At 55.3% G+C, this 27,916-nt stretch overlaps 1 protein-coding gene across 1 annotated transcript in view; it reads right to left on the reverse strand.

Moving 5' to 3' along the window:
- The window catches only part of TRABD2B (TraB domain containing 2B), a 221,041-nt gene continuing 197,919 nt past the window's right edge, over positions 4,795 to 27,916 (reverse strand). The window contains exons 5-7 of the mRNA XM_018043936.1: positions 18,233 to 18,323; positions 14,213 to 14,482; positions 4,795 to 5,270 (exon numbers count right to left, since the gene is read on the reverse strand). Of these exons, the coding sequence (XP_017899425.1) occupies positions 5,051 to 5,270; positions 14,213 to 14,482; positions 18,233 to 18,323 (581 nt within the window). The 3' untranslated portion in view covers positions 4,795 to 5,050. The remainder of the gene's footprint in view (positions 5,271 to 14,212; positions 14,483 to 18,232; positions 18,324 to 27,916) is intronic.

Consider the following 27,916-nt stretch of genomic DNA (forward strand, 5'->3'; position numbering starts at 1 on the left):
ATAGCATCTTTCTTTGTCTTCTATTATATTCTTAAAGAACTCTTCAGGATAATTCACAGAGGTGAGAGGAAGAGGTGATTAAAAGCGCATCAGGAATACCTTTCCAATACATTACCATCTGAAGCTGTGTCACACAGTGAGAGTCGGGCCGGGACGCCTTGCAAGCTCTTTGAGGCCCAGGAATGGCACAGGGGCTCTGGCTTCCCTTGCTCTGGGCTAGAACATCCCTTGACCAGGAGTCAGCCCCTGCCGCCCCAGCCACTGGGGGCCCAAGATGGCTGAGAGCCCCGCCAGAAACTTCCTAGACTGAGAGTCTTATTCAAAAGTCCACTTTCCCGCAGTGGGACTTGGGATGGAGGGGCCCTTCGAGGCGCGCTACTCTGTCACCTTCCTTGCCTGCCACACCCTCCTGATCCCGTAGCAGCCCCCAGGTGCTGGGAGGAAAGCTGAGCACAGGGCTGGGGAGGGGGGAATGCCTCACCTTTGTGGAGCCCCAGGATTGCACGTGGCATTCCCCAAGCAGGAAACAAAGTCTCCATGTGACAGATAAGGAGATGGAGGCTCAGAGAGGGGTGGGGACTTGCTCAAGGTCACTCAGCAAAGTGGAGGACTCTCTAGGCTATCTCTGGCAAGGAAGAGCCTACACTCGGAAAAAGAGCAGGCAGAGCTGAGAGGCCTCCCCAGTGGCTCATCGGTAAAGAGTCTGCCAGGAATGCAGGAGACGCAGGGGACGTGGGTTCAATCTCTGGGTCAGGATAAGCCCCTGGAGGAGGAAATGGCAACCCACTCCAGTATTCCTGCCTGGAAAATCTCATGGACAGAGGAACCTGGCGGGCCACAGTCCAAAGGGTTGCAGAATCGGACACGACTAAACACACACACACGAGGGAAAGCTCAGGGTGTGCTGATGCTCCTGGGAAAGGGCCTGGGAAGGCTCAGTTGGTTCTCAGGCCCCCTCTTTTCTCTCCCTCAGTGTCGGGGCGGGGCAGGGAGGGAAGGAGTTCTGGGCTGGGAGCAGGGGCCTGGGTTCCGGTTCAGCCTTGCCCCACTGCCCAGAAGTCCCCCTGCCCCAGGGCAGCAGGCAAGCATGCCAATTCATGTCAGGCCTGGCTGGGCTGTTGAAGAATGGGGGTGGAGGGTGGGGGGAGTGAGGCTAGACTGATTTCTGAAACTTACTGGTTTAGAGAGCCAGCCCGGGTGATTTTTTTGGCTGCTTAGATGAATTGTTGGAAAAATAACAGTGTTCAAAGAACCTGAGCATTAAAGAGCCAGGAGGGACCCTACCCCACTGCCTTGCCAAGACTTCAGCTCTCCTACCACATCTCCAGCCGGTGGGCCAACTGCCCCTGCTCACACACCACTCCTGATGGGAAACTCACCACTTCTAGGGACACCTGCCATCTTACGACAGCTTTGGCTTTGCGGAGACCCTTCTACCAGCAGAACCAAGGTCTGCCTCTCTCCTTTCCTTCCTCATTCACTCCTTTCTTCCTCCGTCCTTCTCTGCACATCTCTTGGGTGGCATTTTTGTGTCCAGTGAGGATACAGGGATGAATTCACAAGACCCTTGCCACTGAGGAGCTCACAGTATGATAGGAGAGCAGAGACACAGTCAGTGCAGAGGGCTTCCTGGAGGATGTGATATCTGAGTTGATCCTCAAAGGATGAGCAGTTAGGGATAAAAGAAAGGCATTTCCAGGCCTGGGAACAGCATATGTGAAACAGCCTGTCTGTCGTGGGAAGGACAAATATGCTTCAGTCTGGCTACGCTTCATAGACTCCAGATCTTTGACGCTCAGAGCTGGGGGGTCCCTTGGTGGCCCGCTGCAGCTTCCTGCAGCTTGACTTGTACACCTTCGTGGTCCCGGCCTTCACAGGGTTGCTGGTGCTCAGAACAGCCTGGAGGGAGATCAGGAGACAGGGCCATGCTGACCTGACCTAGAAAGCCCCTAGGTCATTCCGTCAGCCGTTCTGGGGGACAGGACCCAGGGCCACCAGGAACACGCCGGCCCTCCGTCCTTGATCTCCTCTGCCTGCCTCAAGGTCAAAGGTAAGAGTCCTAAGCCAAGGATTTAGGATCTTAACAATGCTCTCAGAGAAACAGGGGCATTTTGTGAGAAGAGGCACATATCATATGCCGGAAAAAAATGTCAGCAGTGGTGGGTGGATTATTCCAAATCACGTGAGTGACTGCGGATGGAATGATGGTTCCCTGGCCCAGGAAGAGAGAATTCAAATGCCCCAGCTGTGCAGATTTCTGTCCATATGCCTCTGGTCTTTGGAAGTATAAGTCAGCAAGTTCTCTACTGCCTGGGAGGACTTGAGGGATGTAAGTTTCAAATCCTAGCCAGTGGTGGTTCCTCAGGGAACAGTGGATGTGGGCTGCAGATGTCTAACTCACACTGGCTCTGGCTGTCCCATCAGCATGTGTCTACCTGATCAGGCGGCCCATCCGTCTGCGGCCCATGTGGCTTCCTTTAAACACTTGAGTACTTGGTGGAGGGAGAGCTTGGGATCTCCCAAGCTGCTCAGAGGAGGGATCTGGGGAACCTGCCTGTGGTCAGGGGCCTGGACAGACTGACCTGTAAAGTTCCTCCTAAGAACCTGGGATTGGGTTGCTTGTTGCCTTTTGATGATGAACTTCTCTAGGCCAAGAAAGGTGGCTAGATTTGGCCCCAGCGCAGAGCCTGGCACTGTGTGTGTTTGATAATCACACACTGCATTAATTTACCTCTTTGGCCCCATGCCTGGCACAGATCTGGGCATGCGGTCAGGTGCTTGGACTGTTTACCAAGTGCTTCATCTCTAATTAACCTCGGGCTCCATCTCAATACATCTCATGCCACACTCTGCCCTGAACAGAGGGAAATCTGGCCTCTGTGTTTCTAATTCCTTTACACTTATCTCATCCAAATAGCACTCCGCGCCATCTATTTGATGTCCAACAGGCCTTCTGAGCCTGCTTTAAAAGTCAGCTAAGCCCCTTCCGGCTCAGAAATAGGAAGTCACATTTCTGCCAAGGATAAATGGACTCCAGCCTTGGCCGGGGTCAAGTTCAGTTTACAGTGTGGTACCCACGGGGCTGGCTGGACCCTGTGGAGCAGAGCTCAGGGCTCCTGCCAGGTCTCAAGTTCAAACATATTCATTTGGGTCAGAACTGAAAAGAATTCAGCTGCCTGCCAAGATGCCCCTGGGGCTTCTGACCATCCAATGAGTTGCCCAGAACCCTACTGTCTCAGATAGGAGGCAGCTGCCAGGCTGGGCACAATAGCACTGATGCTAATCAGACACTACCAGGCCTGCTAGGGAAGCCCATGGTGTGGCGTCGCTGAGGAACACTGAGCTAGCGTCAGCATGCCTGCCCAGCTGTGCAGCCTTGGGGAAGTACCTCGCCTCTCTGGGCCTATCTTCTCACTGTTCTTTTCTGTTGAATGAGGGCCCTTTCCACTCTTGCGTTCCAGGACTCTGCAACTAATGAGCTGCCAGCTCAGTGAGGGTCCAGGGCTGGGACGCAGCCAACCTGGGCCCTCTGTATTCTTGGCTGTCACCCTGGGGACAGAGGAGCTGGTCAGCTTCTCTGAGTCTCGGTGGCCTGCCTGCCCCCGTTTGGCTGCTCTGTCTCTGCAGGCCCATCACAACTATCCTCCAGCTTCACTGACTTGGCAGGAAAGCCTCTCATTGGCTCCAGGATAAGACAAGTTGGGGCATGGGACACGTGGCAGAGCCTGCTGCCAGAGCCCTTTGGCTGGAGGGACCAACATGATGACTGTAGCCAAGCGGTCTCTTTGGCTGCAGTAAGAAGCGTGTGCTGGCCCATTTGGTGAGATCTGCCTACCTTGGAACTTTCCTCTGCACAGAGAACCTGACAGACATGGTCCAAGAGACAAGTGTTGCTTTTGAGTCACCCTGATCTAGGGCCAGGTGCTGGCTGGGGAACACGGAACAAGTCCCCCTTTATCTCGTCCAGGGGCTCAGTTTCCTCATCTGTGAAATGGGGACAATCACATCTCACAGAACTGGCGTGAGGATCCGTGATAAAGTGAGTGTGCAAAATGCCTGCCAGACTTTGGGCTAATGGCAGCTCTCATTATGAGTATCGTTACCATGGAATTCCTAGAGGCCCTGTCTCTAAAACTGCACTTCTGTGCTCCTGTCCTTTGGCTCAGCTCACTCCATTTGGTCATGACTTCAACAGCCTCTCCTATAAGCCGAGATGGATTAATGATACCAGCCAGAACAGGGGGAGTCTAGACTCACACCCCGGATCTCCCACTTGCTTTGTGACCTTGGGCAACCGCCTTCTTCTCTTTGGTGAGTTTAACCATCTCAGTTTAACCATCTGTCACTTGGGGCTGGGGGGACCACCTCCCTCAGCGCCAACAGCCCTTCCCCCACCCCAGTGCTTTGGTCGGAACACTTACCAAGAGTTCTGGAGGGCCAGTTCACAGACACTCAGGGTTTTCAAAATAGCAGCATTCTCTTTCCTAAAGTACCTTCCCAGCCCCAGGATGCATCCAGGGGAAGGAAGGACCGTCAGCGTTCACATCTCTGGCTCCCAAGTCCAGTTTCACAAAAGCTAAGCCTGTCTGCCTGCCTCTCCCTCTGAGGACCCCACGGTGGGAGAAGCCAAACCGGCATGCTGGAGGACTCCACTGATCCAGGAGCTAGCCAGTTCAAAGCCACAGTCCCTGCACGGGCGCAGTTGTCCTGGCAACCTGGGTTCACCTCCTGGGTTGGTGATGGGGCTAGTTATTAACATCGGCCACATAAAAATAGTTTTATCAGTAGAATAAATACATTTTTCTTTTTTAATATGGACACATATTTTACAAAAGAGCCCCATAGCACTATGGGAAATTAAGATCCTTCTACAAAAAAGAAGATGTAAGTCAGGTACAATAAAGCTCTAGTGTTTTAACGGATCCCATCTGGACTGCCCGAGAGGTGTCAAGCACCCCTGGAGGGTGGCAGGGGCAGTGGGTGCGGCTGCAGGCCTTCCCGTCGGTTTCTCTGGCTTCTTTCTCTGCTCCGGGCAGGCATGTGGCCGAGGTCAGGAGGGTCCGAGGGTGTGCAGCAGGGAGGAGGCTACTATGCTGGCAGCAGTGGCAGGGAGCAAGCCCAGGGCGGCCAGGGAGCGGCCGGGCGCTGAGCTGCTGGCGGGTGCCGGCTCTTCCTGCTGCTGGAGTGGGTCGGAGAGCTGGAAGGGGGGCTTGGCGGTCCCGGAGCTGTGCGTGGTCTGGAAGGGCTGTGGGGGTGGCGAGGCTGTGGTGCTGGAGGGAGAGAGATACATGGAATGTGGGACGGCCGCTCAATAGCCTTGTCCTGGGCTGTCATCTTAGAGTTCAGATCCAACTTTCTGTTCAATCTGGGTTTTCTTCCCTCATAAAATGGAGAGGGAAACAGAGGGCTCAGACATGGAACGTGAGCAGCCCAGAGCCACACAGCCAGCCTCCAGTGTAACCACTCAAGAGAACTGAGTCCCGGGCAGAAAGCAGTGAAGTGTTTTGGGAGAGATCCATCTGGAGCCACACTGCGGCAGGCAGCCCTCACACTTAGGTACGCAGGGGCCCTGGGCTTCCTGCTGCCCTCCCCTCCCAGCCTGAAACAAACAGGAAAAACAGTACACAAACAGCAGCCACTGTTAACTGAGCACCTACCAGGAGTCTACACTTCACTACCAGCAGAATCTCTGGTCCTCAAAACAAATGTTCCTCGGTCTCACCAGATGAGAAAACTGAGGCTCCACAAGGCCAGCTCAGAGAGGGAGTGGGGCGGTGCCTCTGGGGGCAGCAACCCTGGTGACCTCACTCTGCACAATCACAGAGAGTGTTGGTGAAGGTGATCACTCATGAACTGATCAAAACAGAAGCCAGTTTGGGAGGTCACAGGTGAGGTTCCTGGCTCAAGAGAGCCCAAGTGAAAGAGACATGGAAGGACAGAGACAAGAGAGTGAGACCGAGAAATAAAAAGAGGTGAAGTACCGAAGGAATTGGCGGGCCGAGGCCAGCACTTGGTGGAACTGGGAAGCGGAGGGGAGGGAGGGGGGCCGGGACCAGGTTACCAGCTCAGGTCCGGGGGAGATAGGAAATGATGAAGAAAGACAGGGGCAGAGAGCAAGGCAGGGACTGGGGAGGACACAGGACAAGGAGGGAGGCGTAACAAAGAGAGACCAAGAGGGAGAGGGCTCCGGATAAAGGAAAGCACTGGACCCCACAGGTGATGGACCTACCCCTGCCCTGTGCAGCCCCAGGCAGCAGAAGGCAGATGGAGATGCAGGTGGAGGATCTGACAAGCCCCATCGGCCTAGCAGGTCAAGGCTGGGAGGGAAAGGCCAGGGACATGCAGAGAGGCCCCAGCCCAGTGTGGAGCCAGGATGGCTTCGCAGACGGGGTGGCGCTGTGAAGGCGGCGAGGCCAGCTTGCTTATGGCTGAGGGCATCTCCAGTGGCGAGAAGAGCACTTACTCACTAAGGGGCCTGCGACAGCTGTGCCAGCACGCGGCTGCTGTTCAGTCACCCGGTCGTGTCCACCTCTTTGCCACCCATGGACTGTAGCACACCAGGCCTCCTGTCCCTCACCATCTCCCAAGTTTGCCCAGGTTCATGTCCATTGCATCAGTGATGCCATCCAGCCATCTCATCCTCTGACGCCCTCTTTTCCTTCTGCCCTCAATCTTTCCCAGCATCAGTAGGGCACTGCTAATCCTCAAGACAGCACTATGAAGCAGGCAAGAACATTATCCCATTTTACTTGTGAAGAAACAGAGTCACAAAGAGGGTAAGCATTAATAACTCGCTCCAGGACACACAGCAGGGACGGGATCTGAACTGGGCGCCTAGTGGGTGCTCTCTAGCAGCTGACAGCTTGGCAGGGAGCCTGCCCCTCTGTGGCTGTCTGCAGAACAGGAAGCCTCCTCCCTATAGAACACTGCTGGCTCCCCAGTGCTTACCCCTCTCCCTGATGGGCTGCTTACGCCCCAGATCAGCCAGGAGTCCCTGTGCCATCTTGGCTGTGTTCTCACGTGCTGAGCCCTGTAACCATCACTGCTGCAGCCCAGCCTCATCTCTGTCCCAGCCAGACCCTCTCACCCACCCTGGCTTAGCCTCGGTGGGGGGTGGGGGATGGGCAGAGGAGCCCATGGGTTTCAAGCACATCCTTGTCTGTACATGGATCGGGACTTCTGATCAGTGTGTGTACTCGGCAGTGAAGGGGCTTATCACTCTCTGCCCTGACCCTCCATCTCTGTTCTACTCCGAGTCATGCTGTGGCTGCAGGAACCCACCACATCTTCTCACCCTGGACTCTACAGTTGTTACCTGTGTGTTCCTGTCTTTAGAAATTCCCAGAGACCTAATCAGGAGAGGAGGGTGCACATGTACCATGGATGGCAGGAAGGTGTTTCTGGACAGAGACTCTGTGGGTGGCACAAGAAAGAGGGGGCAGACGGCTTCGGATGCTCCTTATGACCACCCCCCAAGTCTGGCCTGTCCTGCCTCACACCCTGTGCCAGCCTTCGGAGCACCTGAGACCTCTCACATGATTTGGTGTGGGCTGACCTCCCCTTCCCGGGCTCTCTCAGGAACACTACCCTCCCCAGCCACATCTAATGTCCTGCCATTTTCTGACTCACCTTTGAAGGCCTGATTCCATGTCCCCTCACCTCTTTGATCTGTCCTCCAAGCCCCAAGACCCCTGGAAGAGTTGACGCTCCTATGAAGCCTTTCATATTTCTCACTGCTCACGCTGCCATTGGCAGTTCTGCACATGAGGCTTGAGTGGGTTTTGTACGTGAGGCATTATGTACAAAACAATGCCTGGTACACTGGGACTGCTGTATGGCCTTGGCTGTTTTTAGCATGATTATGACATTTGTGTGTTCATCTCTGTCACTAATAGCGTCCTCCATGTATGGAGTACTTCCTGTACGCTGGCGGATGCTGTGCTCCATGCTATACATATGTCATCTCATTATTCCCATTTCCAAGATGGGGAAACTGAGCCTGAAGATGTGCAATGGACTGTCTGCCTCCCCAGCCGCAGGTGGGCTGAGGTGCCATCCCTAACTGGGGAGATGGAGAGCCTGGGAGTGAAGCGTGGTGCTTCCTGTCGAGACCTCACACACCTGCGGATGGAGGCTTGCCAGGGTCAGAGAGGACGCCTCCTGCGGTCTCAGCCCTCGGAGGGGATCTTGCATATACCCAGCAGGGCCACTACCACAGCCCCTTCCCTCCCTTTCTCTTCTAGGGAAAAGTCCCTCCCAGCTGCTGCCCTATTTTTTCAGATCAAGAAGCCAGGAAGGCTGGCCTCAGAAGGGAGGCTGGGCTGCCACCTGAGATGCCCAGAATGGGAACCAAGGCTGGCTGCAGCCAGCCCCCCTGTAAGAAGGAAGACAAACAGACATCTTGAAAACTGTGTCTCACAAGGTACCCAAAGGCATTTGCTTTCACACTTTGAAAACCAAAGATGCAAGCTCCCTCTTGGAGCCTGAGTAGGGGTTTTATATGTTTGGAAGGAGTCCCAGGGAAATGGAGTGAGGTTGCTGGGGGGTGTGTGTCGCAGTGGGCAGAAATCTTCTCCAGATGCCCCCACCTCTTGGGCCCCCTTTAGAAAGCCCAGGCCCCAGTCCAGATCCCAGCCCTGCCCCAGGCCCATGCTAGGGAAAATCGTCTCATGGCAAAGCGGCCTCAAAGCCAAACCAAACACCCCAAGTGTTCCCAGGCTCTGCAGACGGCTGGATCCAAGGGCCGGGTGTGCTCAGAGCTGACAGGGACCCTGGTGTGGGCAAGGGCCCTCTGCCTGGGTGAAGGCAAGAGCCCGAGGTCCCTGTCCCCTGCATGACTTTGGGCAAGTCCTGCCCTCGAGGCCTCAGTTTCCCTGTGTACAATGAAGGAGCAGAAACAGACCCTTGGCTTTAAAGTGTTTTCGAGCTGTAGAAGCCAGAAGTGGGATCACAGGCACAAGCGGAAGGTATGATGTACAGGAACGCAGGGCTGGTGGCTGAGATGTGGCAGCTGGCTTCCCTGAGGCCCCACTGTGGGGCTTCCTGGAGGAGGGCCCCCATCCTGGCACTAGAGGGTCCCTAAGAACCACCCGGGACTGGGTCTGGGGAGTCCTGGGGCTGTGGCTCTCTTGCAGTACAAGCAGGTGGGCTCCTCAGAGGGCTCCAAGGAGACAAACGGGAGATAGAGCTGGAGGCATGAGGGCCTGGCTGATGGGCAGCCCTGCTGGCTTGGTGTGGCCCTCGCGATGTGGTCAGGCTGGAACCATCTGGGCAGACCGGGCAGATGCAGGCAGAGGTCTAAAGTGACCGGTACGCCCACAGCTCCCTGTCCTGATATCTAAGGCCCACGCCAGCCTCCAGGCCACATGGTCTTCTCTGTCAGGACTGCCTTCACCTTCCTCTCAGCTTCCTTGGGTCACTTCACCCCTCAGGGTCCCCGACCGTCCTCCCCTCACTGACTGGATTCCCTGCCAGGCACAGACAGGCTGGCCGTGGCTGCAGGGCTCTTTCAGCTGCACCATAGCTGGGAGCAGCCCCTGCCCGGCCACGATCCAAGGCTCTTCCTGCTCTAGTCCCCACCAGCACTGGACGTGGGCTGGGCACGCTGCACATGGCCATCACATTCTTGTTTAACTGTGTGCTGCTCACCCAGGGGGTCATTTAAGCCTGAGGTGCACTGATGGCCCAGGAGCCGTTTCCCGCTGGGGGACGGGGCGAGTGGTGCCCTAGACCCGACTCTGAGAGTCAGCCACCAACGGGGGGACAGCTGTTCCTGAGTGTCACCAGTGGCCTAATGCCAGCTCACCACTCTATAAGCACCATCTTTTTACTCTAAGCCTCAGAGCAAGGACGAGGAGGGGCTGGGGATGCTGCCCAAATTCATATATGTTCCCATCCACTGAGTGATCTTGTTCTCTGATCAGATGGGGTCCTGGCATCATGAAGAGACGCTGAGCACCCTGTCTAGTCCCGGGAGACAGCCTGGCTGTGCTGCGAGAAAGCTGAGCTCGAGAACCTCAGGGCAGGCTGGCAGACCAGTGGGAAGTATGCAGAGCCCTCCAGCGTTCCAGGGCAAGAGGACACAGTTCTCTCCTCCTCTGCGGGGCCTTGGACCATCTGCTCAAACCTCGGGGGGAAACCGAGGCCCAGGAGGCCAATGACCCCCTGCTCATGTGTGTCCTGCACCGCCCCCCGCCTCCTGTGTGGTGGCACCACAAGGCTCTGCGTCCACCACATACAGACGTCCACCTCTGCGCTTGGCTTCCGGCTGTGCCCAGAGCTTGGGAAATGCTCTCTACCCTGCACCTGCTCCCTCATGACGGTCCCAGCGCCCTGCTCCCTCATTTATCCAACTCCCCCCCTCCCCCAACACCTGAGCACACACACACACCCCAGCGGCCCAGCAGTGGACTGGGAGACAGCAGAGCTGGTGTGACCTACAGAGGACAGCCCAGGCACTGACTGTGCAAAAGGAGAAAACGAGGACTGTCACAGATCTGACTGATCGGGGCAGTGGCCTGCACAGAGCCAGCGTGGGAATCGACTGCGCCCTGACCTGCCCCCTGCTGGTCACGCCACTGCCCTGTTGCCCCCCATCCGGCTGACAGACGCAGGGGGTTCCCTGACAGCGCTCCACCATGACTGCTCAACCATCTGCAGACACGTGCCCCACCCCTTCCTCGGGTCCCCATAAATCATCCTGCCACGAGCTGCTGCTTCTCTAAACTTCCTTCATCGTGTTTACATTTGGGGTAATGAGGGGCGAGGGGAGGCCAGCCTGCTCCAGGTGGAGTCCTGGTCGGGCTCTTCAGCCCCCTCCTCACTCTTTCCCTGCTTCTCTGACTCATGCATGTGGTCAGCAAACGCTCATGAGGCCTCTGGTGACCCAGAAAAGTCAACCCAGCTCTGATCCCCAGGGCCTCCCACCCTAGACGCAAGTGAGGAGCTGCTGTCTGTGAGAGCATGCCAGGACAGGGGCACCCGAGGCACCCATGGACGGTGCGGGTGGGGTAAGGATGGGGGCTGTGGGAGCCGGGGCGGTGGGGGGCACAGGGAACATGATGTGGGGAGGAAGGGGAGGAGGGGGGAGACGCTGGTCAGGCAAGGACATCAGGGGCGTCTGCATGGTGCTGGACGACTGTGACTCAGCATCTGACAGACCTGGCTGCAGCTTCTGATTCCCTACCTGACTTGAATCCTGAATATTCATTGGAAGGACTGAAGCTAAAACTCCAATACTTTGGCCACTTGATGTGAAGAGCCGACTTCATTAGAAAAGAGCCTGATGCTGGGAAAGACTGAAGGCAGGAGGAGAAGGGAACCGCAGAGGATGAGATGGTTGGATGGCATCACCGACCCAATGGACATGAGTTTGAGCAATCTCCGGGAGATGGTCAAGTAGAGGGAAGCCTGGTGTGCTGCAGTCCATGGGATCACAGAGTCAGACATGACTGACCGACTTAACAACAACAACAGCAACAACAACCTGATTTGACACACGGTCTTGGGCAAGTTACCTGATCTCACTGAGTGTCAGTTTCATCCTTAGTCAAGCGAAGCTGACTTCCAGGACTCTTGACAGGACTGGGGGTCGTGATGGATGCAAGCAGCTGGCACAGCAGGGACTCAGCAAATGTCCACTCACACCCATTCCCCCTCAGAGAGAGAGGCAAGGACAAAGGTGGGGGTGGGCCATGCACAGTCCGCTGGGGGGCAGCACACAGCTCAGCCAGGACGCCCCAGGGGTCTCACAGGAGGAGGGCAGAAGCTCTGGATCCAAGTGTACCCAGTGAGGGATGGGCGGCAAGGGAAAGCTCTGAGAATCTCAGGCTTGAGGAGGGAGCTGTGCCGGGGCGTGACTGGGGGCCGGAGACCCAGGGGGACCTCGCTTCAGGATCACGGGTGGAAGATGAGGTCCGGCAGAGGGAATGGAGAGCGGAGGATGGAGCCAGGGGGGTGGACAACTGTTCTGTGCTCAGTCGTGTCTGACTGTGCGACCCCATGGACCGTAGCCCACCAGGCTCCTCTATCCGTGGAATTCTCCAGGCAAGATTGGAGTGGGTTGCCATGCCCTCCTCCAGGGGATCTTCCCAACCCAGGGATGGAACCTGGGCCTCCTGCATTGCAGGCAGAGGGGGAAGCAAATTGAGAAAACCCTGAATGGAATGAACGCTCCAAGGAACCCAGTACTGCCAAAAGGGCTGCAATGGACTCCAGGTCCCCTCCAGAGAGGCCTCCTCTGCTTCCTCTTGGAGAATGGCCAACTTGGAAGCTCTACGAGGGTGGGTAAGGTGAGACCTGGGAGTGGCGGGAGCTGGGCTCTTGCATCTAGGTCCTCGGGGACCTCAGCGCTGGCTTCCCCGTAACGCAGAGAAACCTGCAACAAACAGGCTGCCTGTTGGTGGAACTCTTCTTCTCTAATCCAACCAGATGGAAGAAAGTTATCCAACCACAGTTTATCTATTGGGACTGAGACGGGATCCCTCTAGTCAAAGAAAAGCTGTTTTCTTCTCCTGAAACCAGGCTCTGTATTCCAGAGCGACATTTTGTGAAAAGGAAACCGTTTGGAGTTATTTGCTGAAATTTACCTTTCAGACATGGTTAGGAGCTGGGGGTCTGTGGCTGGAGTTGACAGCCCAGCCTCCCTGCTGTCACCCCAAGGGCCAGACCCACTGCTGGCCACGTCTGGTCACCTGGCAGGTTGATCGGGGCCCAGGGTGAATGGCCTGACTGGGAGGTTTCATGGGCTGCCAGCCACTCCCTGGTGGCTCGTGAGCCCTCTCCAGGGCTGTGGAGCAGCTCTTGGTAATGCTGTGCTCTTGTTCCTGGTTTGAAGGAGGCAGACCATGCCGGCACAGGAGCCAAATGTGTCGAGGCCAATATAACTACAGCAGTGACCCCGCCTTGGGCAGGGCAGGCCCGTGGGACCCCTGAAGAAGCGTGTTTCCCAGCAACCCAAGGCAGGCGCTCTGAAACCAATATAGGCCAAATCAGCAATAGACTCGACTCTTACTGGCTGGAAGGCTCTTTAAGACATTGCACAGGCTGCACTTTAAGGCTGTAGACTGGACTATGTCAGCTTTCTGTCTATGACTCAGAGACCTGGCTAAGGGAGGATCTTGAAGGGAATTCCTGTGCAACCCTGGACAAGCCCCCACCCCAGGCCTTGGCTCACCATTGGTAAACTCAGAGTTGGATCCACGTTTCCCAAAGCTGCTCAGAAGACTCTAGCGCACGTTCAACAAGCAGCTTTCTGGTTCCAGTGCAGCATGTCCCCATACATCAGGGCCACAATGGGGCCTGGAGTGTCATTTAACAAGTGCCCGAGGAGATTCTATCTAGGGATGCTGAGGAAAACCCCAGATAATGATCTTTAGGGTCCGGGTGGAGACTCTGAGTCTCCAAGGGCCTGGCACTGGGCACAACGTCCGGCGCTGGGCACACAACCTCCAGCGCTGGGCTACCACGGTGGGCAGGACTCTGCCCGCCCCGGCGGTCATTCCCTGGGACGTCCTGGTTGCTCTGGGGACACTGTTCACCAGATGTGGAGATTTCTGCCCCAAAGTGGAATCTAGGGAGACCACCCAGTGCTGGGCCTGCTGGTGAAGGTTGGAAGGCAGCGTCTTGGTTACAGCAGGAGCTGTGAGCACAGACAGGCCAAGGGATTGCTGCAGGGAGACACGGGCAGAGGACAGAGGACGACTGCAGCACCCGCCAGCCCTGAACAAGGATATCACAAACCCCTCAGCCCCTCCTCAGAAGGAGCCCACGGCCTTCACCTGCCATCTCTCTGACCCGCTGCAGAGGCTGGCTGCTCAGACCATCCACCCAGGTCTAGGGAACTCGCAGCCTTCTGATGTAACCAGCCTGTTCCATTTCCTCCTACTTTCACCTTCTGGCCCCTGGGACAAATGGGGCCTGCTGTGCACCCCAGGTGCCTCCAGGAAAGCTAAGGGCAAAGCAGAGTTTTGTCCACTGCACCTGAAGGGAGCTGCTATTCACTCACCTTTAACTGGAAACTGACAAGTCAGGTGTGCGCATGCTCCGCAGACCCTGCCGGATGAACCCGGGACGAGCCTATTCCGATCGAGCGCCCACCCGCCACGCTTCCTCAGAGCCGGACTCGTGGATAACAGCGCGTCCGACCCTGCTGGGTCTGAGGTAGGCCGGCCAGAGAGAGGCCCAGCTCCCGCAGACCTGTCTCCCAGCTCACCTGTCCTCGATGCGCACCCAGAGGTCACTGAACTGCCGCGGCCGCTGGTGTTTGTTCTGCCGCTTGAGCCACTTCTTCTGCCGTCCAAACTCCTCCAGCTGGCTGAGGCTGTCGGGGAGCAGCAGGTGTGGGGACAGCGCTGGGTCCTCCTCCTCCGGTGGGGCGGTGGGGGGCGCCGATGGGGCCGCGGGCAGGGCAGCAGCTGGGGTCGCTGAGGAGAGGCTCCCCGAGGTCCCCGCGGGTGGAGGTGTAGGGCTCCCGGCGACAGGGCTGGAAAGGGGCAATGGTAGGTGAGGCATGCGTGTTGGCGCCTGTCATTCACGTGTCACAGGGCATACAACTCAGTGGGTGGGTTGTCGTGGCAGGAGAAGGTGCCAGGGTGCCCTGCTGAGAGGCACCCGGGAAAACTATTGCCTAGTGTCAGAGAGAGAGCTTTGATTCCTGCTTTCATTTATTGACTCAGTGTGTGAAAGTGAAAATTGCTCAGTCGTTTCCAACTCTTTGTGACCCCATGGACTATACAGTCCATGGAATTCTCCAGGCCAGAATCCTGGAGTGGGTATCCTTTTCCTTCTCCAGGGGATCTTCCCAACCCAGGGATTGAACCCAAGTCTCCCGCATTGCAGGCAGATTCTTTACCAGCTGAGCCACAAGGGAAGCCCAATACTGATACAATAAATATTTATTAAGCATCTACCCTGCACCAGGAACTTTCTAGGCAGTGAATGTCAATAGTGACCAAAATAGGCAAAGGCCCTGCCTTATTTGCGCTAATATTCTAAAGCAGGAGACAGAGAGGAAAATGTGCATGATGTCAGACAGTGGTAATTGCTGAGGAAAAAATAAAGCAGAGTCACAAGGGACAGTGTGGGCCATGGGAGGGGGCTGGCAGGGAGGACAGTTTGGTCCCTGTTGGTGACATTTGAGCCCAGACTAGTAGGAGTGAGCCCTGAGTGGGCATCTGGTTCCGTATCTGACCTTGGTCAAGGTCTTGTTCACTCAGCAGCTCTGGCTGAGGGGCCTGAGGCGAGTTGCCTAACTTGTAATGTGGTGTACCTCAGTCTCCCGCTCTGAAAAATGGGGATATTACAGCCAGTGCCTCATAGCTGCATCACGACGGTTTTGTGAGTTAACAAAGGCAAAGCACTCAGAAATGGTGCCTGGCAAATAGCGGCTGTAACATTCTAGTAATTAACATCCTTAAATATGAAATATTAACATTGCTGCTGTGTCATTTGTCTAACACACATCTCCTGAGCACCTTTTCAGGGGAGGCAGGACAGCTTGGAGCAGGTTAGAGCTCAAGCTGTCCTGGGCTCTAAGGTGGGTTCAGTCCCCGGCTCTGCACCTTCCAGGCTGTGTACCTAAGGACAGGGACACAAGCGTCTAAGCAGCTGCTGGCTATAAGCAGAAGTTAGTCACTTCATAGGGTTGTCATGAAGATGAGGGATGAGGTCTTAACATAGTGCCTGGCACAGATCTGGCCTCTCTTTAATGTTGCCCACAAGGGAATGGAGCTGGCTGCAGCAGGCACTGATGTGCAATTAAGTGTGTGGTGTGGAATCCATATTCCATACAGTGGTGCACAGACACCCTTCAGCCTGGAAACACCCTCCAGTCCTCTCTCTTTTATTCTTTCCTCCCTGTGGTCTACATGGAATTCCTGCTGGGGACATCTGACACGGGGAATGTTGGGCATGGTCCCAAGAATTGTAAAGGCGAGGTGGTGCCCAAGGGAGTCTGTCCCCCGACTCCATTCTACATGCATGAAAGGGGTGAGGGATTTCTCTCTCCTTGAAGGACAGAAGGCCATCAGCTAAGCCTGTCCTCCCCCAGCCCCCACGGCAACCCCAGATTCCCAGGGTCCAGGAGATGTCGCAGCTGCTGGGAAGATAATTCAAAACAGGCAGACAAAAAGATGGATCCAGGAAGCACCTGTGGTCGATGATGGCTTTTATTGTTGGGGCCTCCTCAGCATCCCCGCCCCCTCACCCCACCCGCAGGATTTCAGCAGAGACTCCGGCTGAGAGCGGGCCAGGGTCCATGGGGGCATCCCCCCACTACTGCCTGGGCTCTGAGATGAATAGGAGCTGAGGCAGCATTGCTCAGCTGCCCGCTCCCCTGCCCTGTTGGGACAGACACAATGAGCTTTGAGGTGAAGGTCCTTGGGGCCTGTGGGGAGGGGGAGCTTGAGGAGGGCCTTGTTCCTGAGGCTACCTTGGGTCCCTTACCCTTCAAGCACACGCCTACCCTTGACCCAGTACAGACTGATTTGTGCTGGGCTCAAATAGTCAGGAAGAGCAATCTGGTCAGGCTGACTCAGAAGATAGAAGGGGGAGGAGTCCAAGGTTTGTAAGTTCCTCCAGAAGTGCCATGGAGACAGGAGGGCATGGGCCTGGAGCTGGGAGACTAGACGTTCCAGGCTTCAGGCCCATCTTTGCAGAGTGAAGAGCAAGGCTACAGTCATTTCCGAGCACCTCCCACCCCTGAGCCACACCCCCAGCCCTTGAGGGAGGGTTGTGGTGAAGACCTCAGGAAGGCCCTAGAGCCAGACTTCCACTGAAAGGAGCTCTGTTTCAGCCTGGGACTGAACCCCCGTTAGAGCCCAGGACAGCTTGAGCTCTAACCTGCTCCAAGCTGTCCTGCCTCCCCTGGAAAGGTGCTCAGGAGACGCGTGTTAGACAAATGACACAGCAGCAATGTTAATGTTTCATATTTAAGGATGTTAATTACTAGAATGTTTCAGCCACTATTTGCCAAGGACCATTTCTGAGTGCTTTGCCTTTGTTAACTCACACAGCCTGCAAGCGGCTTCACCTCTCTGGGCCTCAGGTGCCTCAATTTTAAGGTGGGGATACCCATTGTTCCTGCCTCACGGGGTTGTCGTTAAGCTAAAAGCACTTAGAACCCAGTACACAGTGAGTAGTCAATAAACATCAGCAATGATTATTCAGGGCTTCCCAGGTGGCGCTAGTGGTAAAGAACTGACCTGCCAATGCAGGAGACATAAGAGATGCGGGTTTGATCCCTGGGTCGGGAAGATCCCGGGAGGAGGGCATGGCAACCCACTCCAGTATTCTTGCCTGGAGAATCCCATGGACAGAGGAGCCTGGTTACAGTCCACTGGGTCTCAGAGAATCGGACACAAGTGAAGCAGCTTAGCACACACGCACACATGATTATTCAAGCTTCTTTTGGACTCTGGGTTCATCAGGGACAAGGGCCTAAATCGCTCTGGCCATCGCTGTGAGGAAGGCTCCTGCTCAGGTTGGCCTGGTTTGGGATTCTGTCATTGTCTTCCAGGGCCGCCCAGCATGCGCTGACGCCTCTCCATGCCCAGCCTGTTGCTGGCACTGTGGACCACAGGCAAACCCAGCTGGCCTCCTCCCTTCCTCGGCTTCCAGCTTAGAGGGAGACAGGAAACCCCGCAGGAAGAGGGGATGGCCTCTATCTGGCTCTTTGGGCTGAGTGAGTGTGCTCTGGCAGGAAAGTCAGGGGTGAGAGACCCAGCCAAGAGACAGCAACAGGCAGGTATAGTCAGAGGAGGTGATGAAGACAAGGTTTGGGTGGGGCTGAGACTCAGGGCAGAGGCCTGGCCCTGCCTGTTGTCACTATGGCCTCATCTTGATTCAAGGCCTGGGCATCCACCAGGTCTTCTAGGCAGCAACCCAGAAGTCCTACAGAGTCCCTGCACCCCACCAATCACCAGTCTCTAAATCTTGAACATCTCTCAAGACAGTGCTCCGCCCATTCCCACCTCCACTCTTCCCCACTGTCCTGACCTCCTGCCAGGATTACCCACCAGCCTCCTCCCGGTCTCCCCACCTCCAGCCTAGCCCCCCACTCTTGGGTGCCTGCTGAAGGCCGGTCCCTAGGAGGCCCCAGAGGGAGACTCTGCCCTCCAGGCCTGAGCAGGAAGGCAGGGTATGGCCCTCTGTGCAGCACGTGGTCAGGCATGGCCTGTGGACCAGCAGCAGTGGGCCAGCCAGTCCCCCGCCCCCAGAGGCCCTGGCTGCTTACCTATGGATGGTCTGCCCTGCAGGCGTGTGCTCCACCTCCAGCCCTGCCTGCCGAAGGACATCGATGACTGTGTTGTTCCCCAGAAAGTGACCTGGAACACAAGAGACGGAGTGGGCTCAGCCACATACCAGGTCACTGGTGATTGGAGAGAGCCCCAGGCCGACGGCCTAGGCCAAAGTCAAGGGCTAGACTCCCTGAAAGGCAATGTGGTATAGCTGGAAGAGGGGCCAGTGCTGCCCTGCCTGGATCCAAACCCCGACTCTGTTGCTCATCCGTTGTACCGCCCTGTGCCTCAGTTTTCCCATCTGTACAGTGGTAACAACTGTACTAGCAGCCTCGAGGGTTGTTGTAAGGACTCAAGGAACACTGGCTGGCATGCAATAAAGGCTCACCAAGATTCCTGTTGCGTCACTGTCCCCCGCACCATCGAGCTGACCCCAGCTGTGGACTGTCCCGGTAGGGACAGCTTGCAGGAGTCACACAAGGACCAGCTCTGAGAAAACCTCCTCCAACAGGCCTCAAGGTCCAACAGGTTTACGGCTCAGCTTTGTCAGTTCCAGCAGCAACTCAAGTCTCCCTTCCTCGCAGGGAAATGGAGGCGGGGTTCTGTGTGTGCATGTCTGTCTCCTCACTAGGCTCCAAGAGGCAGGGACCACGTGGCCACTGCCCCCACATGCTCAGTATGCGTTGTCTGGACCCAAGACTTTGAAGATTCGTTTGTTCACCATCTATCCACACACTGCGACCCAGGCCCTGGGGTGGTCCCTGAAGACTCACTGAGGTGTAAGATTCTGGGGAAGGAGAAAGTAGTAGGATTCTGTGTGTTGGGAGACAGGCTTCTCAGGTGGCAACAGTGGTAAGGAACCCACCTCCCAGTGCAGGAGACAGGAGAGAGACGGGTTCAATCCCTGGGTCAGGAAGATTCCCTTAAGGAGGGCATGGCAACCCACTCCAGTATTCCTGCCTGGAGAATTCCATGGACAGAGGAGCCTGGTGGGCTACGGTCCATAAGGTCTCAAATCCCCATGGAAAAGAAATGCAAAAAAGCAAAATGGCTGTCTGGGGAGGCCTTACAAATAGCTGCGAAAAGAAGAGAGGCAAAAAGCAAAGGAGAAAAGGAAAGATAATAGCATCTGAATAAAGAGTTCCAGAGAATAGCAAGAAGAGATAAGAAAGCCTTCTTCAGCGATCAATGCAAAGAAATAGAGGAAAACAACAGAATGGGAAAGGCTAGAGATCTCTTCAAGAAAATTAGAGATACCAAGGGAACATTTCATGCAAAGATGGGCTCGATAAAGGACAGAAATGGTCTGGACCTAACAGAAGCAGAAGATATTAAGAAGCAGTGACAAGAATACACAGAAGAACTGTACAAAAAAGATCTTCATGACCCAGATAATCATGATGGTGTGATCACTCACCTAGAGCCGGACATCCTGGAATGTGAAGTCAAATGGGCCTTAGAAAGCATCACTACGAACAAAGCTAGTGGAGGTGATGAAATTCCAGTTGAGCTGTTTCAAATCCTGAAAGATGATTCTGTGAAAGTGCTGCACTCAATATGCCAGCAAATTTGGAAAACTCAGCAGTGGCCACAGGACTGGAAAAGGTCAGTTTTCATTCCAATCCCAAAGAAAGGCAATGCCAAAGAATGCTCAAACTACCGCACAATCGCACTCATCTCACATGCTAGTAAAGTAATGCTCAGAATTCTCCAAGCCAGACTTCAGCAATACATGAACCGTGAACTTCTTGATGTTTAAGCTGGTTTTAGAAAAGGCAGAGGAACCAGAGATCAAATTGCCAACATCCGCTGGATCATGGAAAAAGCAAGAGAGTTCCAGAAAAACATCTATTTCTGCTTTATTGACTATGCCAAAGCCTTTGACTGTGTGGATCACAATAAACTGTGGAAAATTCTGAAAGAGATGGGAATACCAGAGCACCTGACCTGCCTCTTGAGAAATGTATATGCAGGTCAGGAAGCAACAGTTAGAACTGGACATGAAACAACAGACTGGTTCCAAATAGGAAAAGGAGTACGTCAAGGCTGTATAGTGTCACCCTGCTTATTCAACTTCTATGCAGAGTACATCATGAGAAACACTGGACTAGAAGAAACACAAGCTGGATTCAAGATTGCCGGGAGAAATATCAATAACCTCAGATATGTAGATGACACCACCCTTATGGCAGAAAGTGAAGAGGAGCTAAAAAGCCTCTTGATGAAAGTGAAAGAGGAGAGTGAAAAAGTTGGCTTAAAACTCAACATTCAGAAAATGAAGATCATGGCATCCGGTTCCATCATTTCATGGGAAATAGATGGGGACACAGTGGAAACAGTGTCAGACTTTATTTTTGGGGGCTCCAAAATCACTGCAGATGGTGATTGCAGCCATGAAATTAAAAGACGCTTACTCCTTGGAAGAAAAGTTATGACCAACCTAGACAGCATATTCAAAAGCAGAGACATTACTTTGCCAACAAAGGTCCGTCTAGTCAAGGCTATGGTTTTCCCAGTGGTCATGTATGGATGTGAGAGTTGGACTGTGAAGAAGGCTGAGCACCGAAGAATTGATGCTTTTGAACTGTGGTGTTGGAGAAGACTCTTGAGAGTCCCTTGGACTGCAAGGAGATCCAACCAGTCCATTCTGAAGGAGATCAGCCCTGGGATTTCTTTGGAAGGAATGATGCTAAAGCTGAAACTGCAGTACTTTGGCCACCTCATGCAAAGAGTTGACTCTTTGGAAAAGACTGTGATGCTGGGAGGGATTGTGGGCAGGAGGAGAAGGGGACAACAGAGAATGAGATGGCTGGATGGCATCACTGACTTGATGGACGTGAGTCTGGGTGAACTCCGAGAGTTGATGATGGACAGGGAGGCCTGGCGTGCTGCAATTCATGGGGTCGCAAGGAGTCGGACACGACTGAGCGACTGAACTGAAATGAACTGAAGGGAAGCACAGGAGGTGGTGTGGGCACTCAGAAGGGCTCTAATTCAACCTGGGGGCAGGGCAGACTTCCTGGAGGAGGCATCGCTAGCTGAGGGATGGGATCAGAGTTAGCTAGGTGAGGATGAGAGTGGGGCAGCGGCGGGATGTTCCAGGCAGGGGTAAGGGCATGTGCAAAGGCTAGGAGGTCAGTGAGGCTCATCTGACCCAGTGAGCCCTGACCCAGTGTTAGAGAGGGTGGAACACAGAAGATTCTGCCAAGGCTCCTCTGTGAGTCTCCCCTATGTGATCCCAGGCAATCGGCTGCCGCCTTCCTGTTTCCCTGTATGTCAGATGGGTCTGGATCCCTTCTCACGGAGGCTATAATAAAGCCCTAAGAGACAGGAGGAGTGAACATGCTTTGGAAAAGCCCAGCGTGCACCTTAGAGCAAGGGACTGAGCCAGTCCTGGGCTGGGACCACCGAGCTGACCCCACCCTTGCCTGCCCCCAGGCGTGGTTGGGCGGGAGGGGCACCAGGTGTGGCAGCCTCCAGCACATAGGCTGCAGAACTTCCTACCCGCAGCTCTTGGAAGGCACTCCTGGCAGCAAAGGCCATTCCTTCCCTGCATCCATGGAGACCCATTTAGAGACGGGGGCCTCTGGGCCCAGCAGTGGTCCACACAGAAGACAAGAGCCACAGGGAGAACAGGGCACCCCAGGCTGCATCGGAGCAGATGGCCGTGTGGCCGCTCTGAAAGGGGCGTTCCTGGAGCTGGCAGAGGGGGCTTCAGAGGGGCCCAAGCCTTACGGGGCACTGGCTGTGTCCTGAGCACTGCCTGGCAGCATTTCAGTGTCTGGTCTGCATCCTGTCTGCTCCCTCGACCTCAGTAGTTCCAGACCCTTACTGTGCATGGTAAGACCCCAACAGAAGACTTCAGATACTTCGAGAAGCAGGAAGCAATCAGCAACGATTTTTCCCCCCAAATTCCTATAAGCCTTACAAGCCTTCACCTCCTTCCCTCCAGAGTGGAGGGCGGGGCGGGGGGGGAGGTCTGCCCCCTGCAAGGGGCAGCTCCTGCAGGAGGCCCGACTCCTATGGTGTTCCTGCCCCAGGACTGTCCGGCAGAAGCCCTCGCTCCTGACCGCGGGTTCCCATCGCCACTCCCTCCCTCGCCCTCTTTGAGGCTTGGTGTCACAGGACACCACAGCACCATTCTGTCCTGTTTTCTTCACGGCTCTCACTGCTCCCTCTCTGTCCCCTCAGTGGGTTCCTCTTTCCCTTGCCTGATAAATGTGGGTGCCCCTGTGAATGCTGTCCATGGCCTTCTTTTCTTCTCACTCTATTCACAATCCAGGGAATGTGAATCCATCCATCCATATGGTTTCAGAGACCACAGTGCCGTCACTGAACTGTCACTGACCACAGCTGCTATTCAGGACCCGCTGTCCTAGCCTGGACCCATTTGTCCAGTGGCCTCCCGAGCATCCCCCACCCAACATCCCCCAGAGCCTCACCCTCCCCTCCTGGGTGTGTCTCAGCTGAGCTCTGCTACCCTTGTCAGACGGACCCATCTTTGCTCTTCCTTCTCTCTCCTCATCCTCGTCCCATCAGTCACCAGAGTTCCCCAAATCCCTCTGAACCGTGCTCAGCCCTGGCCCAGGTCACCACCAACTTCTGCCAGAATCACTGCGTGTCGCATCCTCCCCACTCGCTCCAGTTCTCTCTCTTCACCACGGCTGGAATGAGCTCCTCACACCTCAGAGCTGCCTCTGTCAGAACGAGTTCCCAACATGCTGCTGGAGTGGAGACCCAGAGCTTTGAGAAGGCAGGGGACCATGCCTGATCTTTGCCCCCAAGGCTAAGATCAAATCTGGCACACGAATGGTGGCTTCACGAATGTTTGCTGAGTGAATGACTAACAGGATCTATTAGTCTATATCTTTTCCATGATCTCATCTTTTCTCCAGGAGACCTGAGCTCGAGGACCCCCTCACCCTGTAGCCCTGGCCCGACCCCTTGGTGAGGCTCCCCACAGATTCCATTGATCCTGGGAGCTTGGCCCTCAGAACAGCCCCAGTCAGGGCCTGGGGCACGCTGGCCCAGGGGTTGGTAGACAGGGTTTGGGCTTGCCTCCAAGGTCACAAATCCTGAAAAAGGTACCGCACCCATCCTGGAACCTGCAGGGAAGGTGTGGACAGTTTCCAAAGGGGCCCCTCGGTGTCGGAACTTAGCCTGCTCAGCTTGCCCAGGCTCCCGGGGTCTCCTGGCCACCACTCAGCAGCTGACGGCTGCTCCCCGGCCAGCTCTCTGCAGGAAGGCACATCCCATTTCATTTACTGAGGCTGCGTGAACCAGGAGAGGAGGGTGGCGAGGGGGTGGGGCACACAGAGCCACTGAGACAGAGTGAGGGAGAGGGACACAGGGAGAGAGGCAGAGAGAGGAGAAACACTCGCGACAGACGGGGAGGGGAGAGCTCCAGAACACAAGGAGACTGAGAGGAGAAGAGGTGAGGTGACGGGCTGGGATGCAGGCCATAGCTGAGACTCAGAGACAACAGCAGGGAGAGAAGGAAAAGCAGAGATGCCGTGACAGCAAGAAAGAGATCCAAAGAGAGACAGGAGGAGAGAAGGGAGAGAGGGATGAGAAGAAAAGGAGAATCCAGCAATGAAAACAGAGGGCATGAAGGGGAGACCGACACACTGAGAGCATCAGGGAAGGCTTCCTGGAGGAAGAGCCCTGGAAGGGGAGGATTCAAATATATGCGCTTGGGCAGGAGGGACAGGCAAGAGAAGGAACAAGGGCCTGGAGGAGGGTTATAGGTTTGACAAATGGTGGGCTGGTTTGGTCCCCTGACCCCACAAGCCAGAGCATCACTTACAAGACATCATATACAGTCAGGGAAGGGGTCTGGCTCTGAGCAGGCAGAGCCCCACAATGTTTTAGTGCAGAGACAAAGTTTCCCCTTCTTTAAGCAGGCCTATGCCAGGGCACAAAGCTCAGTGAGCAGAGCATAGGCTGGGTCTAGTCCCTATCCCAGGCTTTCCTGGTGGCTCAGTGGCAAAGAACCCTCCTGCCAATGAAGGGGAGACTCGGGTTTGATCCCTGGGTCAGGAAGATCCCCTGGAGAAGGATCTGGCAACTCACTCTAGCATTCTTGCCTGAAAAAGCCCCAGGGACAGAGGAGCCTGGTAGGCTACAGTCCATGGGGTTGCGAAGAGTGGGACGAGGCACTAGTGACCAAACAATAAGTCCCTACCCATCAGCTGGGCACAGCCTGACAGCTCCCATTAATCCTCTGAGACAAAAGACAGGTAGGACAGAGCCAACAATCCTGTCCTGAGGTTAGGACAGACCACCTGTCTCAACAGGCAACCAGCTATGTGATCTCAGACAGTTGCCTTCCCTTCTCTAAGTCTCAGTTTTCCTGCAAAGGAATCTCTCACCTTCATGATTCTATCATGTGATTACTTGAACATAACCTCCTCCTCAGTGAGTCTCCTGGGCCACAATAATTTTCAAACATTAATTCATTCCATCTTTGCAGCAGCCTTTCCAGGTACTCCTAGTTTACAGATGAGGGAACTGGACCTCAGCGAGGGGACGAGGCCTGCTCAAGGTCACACAGCCAGCAGAGGCAAAGCTTGGACCTCCATCCAGAGATGTCCTAGCTCGCTGCATGGGCAGTACACCCACTCTGAAGTGCCAGTGGCTATGAGGGATCCCGAGCTCATGTTTTGGGGTCAGGGCATCATCAGAAACATGTGTCCCTTGCTGGGATCACCAGATCGGAGAGGAAAGTGTGTGAGTGTTCAGTGCAAAGAATGCTCCAATTAACAGGGTAATTTTAAGACAGTGTTGGGGGACCCGGTGGAGGGGAGGAGGGGGAACCAGATGTTCCCACAAAGGCTCCAGAGTAACACGGGCTCCCCTCGGCCAGCACACATGTTTTCTCTCCAGCGAGTCCAACGGGTTTCCAGTTTTCTCTTCCTAGAAGAGGGAGTCCAAGCCCATATTTATGTTCTGTCTGAAATTAATGCAAGGGGAACTTTTTAAGTGCTAATCTCGCTGCCAGAATCAGTTGCTGGGTATCAAGCAATGGCAGTGTTTGTTTTCCTGAGGAAGTGTGGCAGGAAGGCTAGACGGATGAACCTGGGGGTGGACGGACAATGAGGGATACCCGGGGGCTTCGAATCTCCTAAGGAGGGTCCACCTGGGAAACTGGCAGTGCTGAGCTTTCTTTCTCCAGCTCTGCTGGCCAGGCAGGGCTGGACTGGGGCCTTGTCAGTCCTGTGAGGATGGAGACGATGTCTCCCTGTACCCAGTTTTGTGCCAGGAGCTGGAGGCACACGGTCCCCACCCTGGAGGGCATCACAGTGCAGAGGGGAGACGGGCGCACAAACAATCACAGGACGGAGTGAGCCAGGTGGCGGCAGAGGGGTGCCAGGGGCTACGGGGCCAAAGAGGAAGGGACAGGATGCAGCCTGGGGGAGGGGCCGGCCTCCTGCTTGGGCCCCACTCTCGTCCCATGGTGAGGATGCAAGCCCGGGGTTTTCTGATGAACCTGCACCCTCAGGACCTGAAGCCTCAGGGTTTCCTCCGCCAGCCTTCACTGGGTCTTCCTACAGGTCAGGCACGTGCTGGACTGGGGGACCCTGAGGTAGGTCAGATGTTCCTGCCTTCCCCTCCTGGGGTCTGGCACCGCCCCAGGTCCAGGCAGGCTGTGCAGAGCGGCTGGAAACCAGCAGGAGGCGCTGTGGAGAGCGCTGCGGAGATGGACCCTGCGATGGGCTCTGTGAGCTGCAGGGGGCAGTGCCCAGCTCGGGGTGCCCTGCCTCATGGTTGCTGCTCTTTTCAGCATCCAGAGGCTCCTTTCCTAGAATGGGAGCACCCAGCACCCCAGGAGAGCACCCTGTTGGCCAACACATGGGCAGGGACACTTCCCGAGCTTCACTGTCCCTTGGAGCTGAGACTGGCCATGGGGGTCTCTCTCCAGGGTCCCAGCTGGGTCCTCAGGGGCCACCGAGCACTTCAGCCCTTGGATAGCCCTGCTCTCCCCTGGAGGGAGTCCTGTTCCCGGGGGCCTCTGGGCTTTGAAATAATACTGAGGAGGCAAGAGCTCATGAGTGCTGAGTGATGGCACTGTACCATGTTTTGAGACCACTTGTGCTGCCCAGTGATGCCAGGCTCCTCTTAGATGGACTCTGAGGGTTGAGAGAAGCCAAGTACCTGGTCTATCTAGGCTCCTTCCTATGAGGAGAGGCACTGGGCTCCTCATGCAGGCAGTCTGAGTCTGAAGCCCAGACACTCTCTTCTCTCCCTGCGTTCCCCACACGTCCAGCAGGAGTGCTGAGCCCGAAGCTGACATTTGGGCCCCCTGGCTCACAGACAGAGCTCCAGCCTAGTCCAGAGCACAGTTAGGTTGGCTCTAGTTAGGGATGAACTAGCAGATGGGATGTTCGAACTGGCTGGATGCTCTGGGCTGAAACAGGAAGGGTGACTCTGGCCAAGGACTGCAGGCTAGAGCAAGCATGCCAGCTGCCAGATGTGTATATGGTGGGGCGGCAGGGCCCTTTGAAACACCGTCGGAAATTCTGAAACACTTCTGGATGCTGTGTGGCCTCATGTTCCAAGGTGGAGTATGGCAGGTGATTGGCGTTTGCCTGGGAGAGGAGAAAAGTGGCTGGGCGTGTGCTGTTTGCTGGGCCCCTTGTTTCCAAGGTCCCCAGGGCCCTGCGTGAGCTGTGTGTGCTCTTCTGGGCTTGGCTATGAGCGCTGAGGGGTTTTGTTCCTGAGGCACCCAAGTGGACAACCAGTGGGGGAAGAAGGTGGGTATGGGCCTTGCCCTGAGGACTGTGGGGATGAACTGGAAGAGGAACTGGAAAGCAGCTGAACCTGCATCAGGGAAATTTCAACCAGCCAGTTCACACCTCCTCCAGGAAGCCTTCTCTGACTTACCTTCCCTCCTAGAAGAGTAGATGATAAATGTGCTCAGCATGAACAGAGTTGTGTTAGGAAATCCTGTGGGACTGGGGGAATCCCAAAGCGGAGGTCCAGGCAGGAAAGGGGAAGGGCGTTCTCAGGTGAACAGAGGAGCAGCTAAATGACTTTTGGGTGGAGTCTGCCTGTCAGGAAGAATGGCCTAGTCATTGCTGACCACTGTTTCACTCAGTTCTAAGGTTCTTGCTCTACTTATCTGTACCTCGATTTATCTACCCACCAAAGGGAATAATCAATATCTTTTCGTCTCCCTCTGAGAGGCACTGAGGACATGAGAGTCACATAACCTGATGGATATGGGTATTCTTTAAGCAGGACGGCACGCACACTCCAAGGAGCAACAGCTGCTGTTATTAATTTTAAATGTTACCGGTGTGCAGTGTGTTGGATTTCTGTCTCTCCCTTCCTCAAGCCCAAGCCTTCATCATGACTCAACTTCTGTGTCTCGGCCCCATCAGTGTGTCTCTGGTTATGGGTCTGCTTCAGCTGGGGTATGAGAGAGGCTGGAGGCTGGATGTGTGTGCTTGGGGTAACAGGTACAGCACCTCTGTCTCTGGTGCTCCCACAACCTGGCTTTAGACTCTTCAAATCCTGCTTTAGATTTGAAGAAGCAGAAGCTTGGACTTCTGCTTCCTGTGGTAGGGGACAGGTGGCAACAGGCCCACGTGGAGGGATTTCCAGGCCCTGGAGGGCTCTTAGCTCCATCCTCTTTCCAAAGGATTCAAGAGTGATTGACGAAAACTCTGTGAGAGGGT

The sequence above is a fragment of the Capra hircus genome, chromosome 3, assembly GCF_001704415.2.
Source record: "Capra hircus breed San Clemente chromosome 3, ASM170441v1, whole genome shotgun sequence".
Classification (NCBI taxonomy): domain Eukaryota; kingdom Metazoa; phylum Chordata; class Mammalia; order Artiodactyla; family Bovidae; genus Capra; species Capra hircus.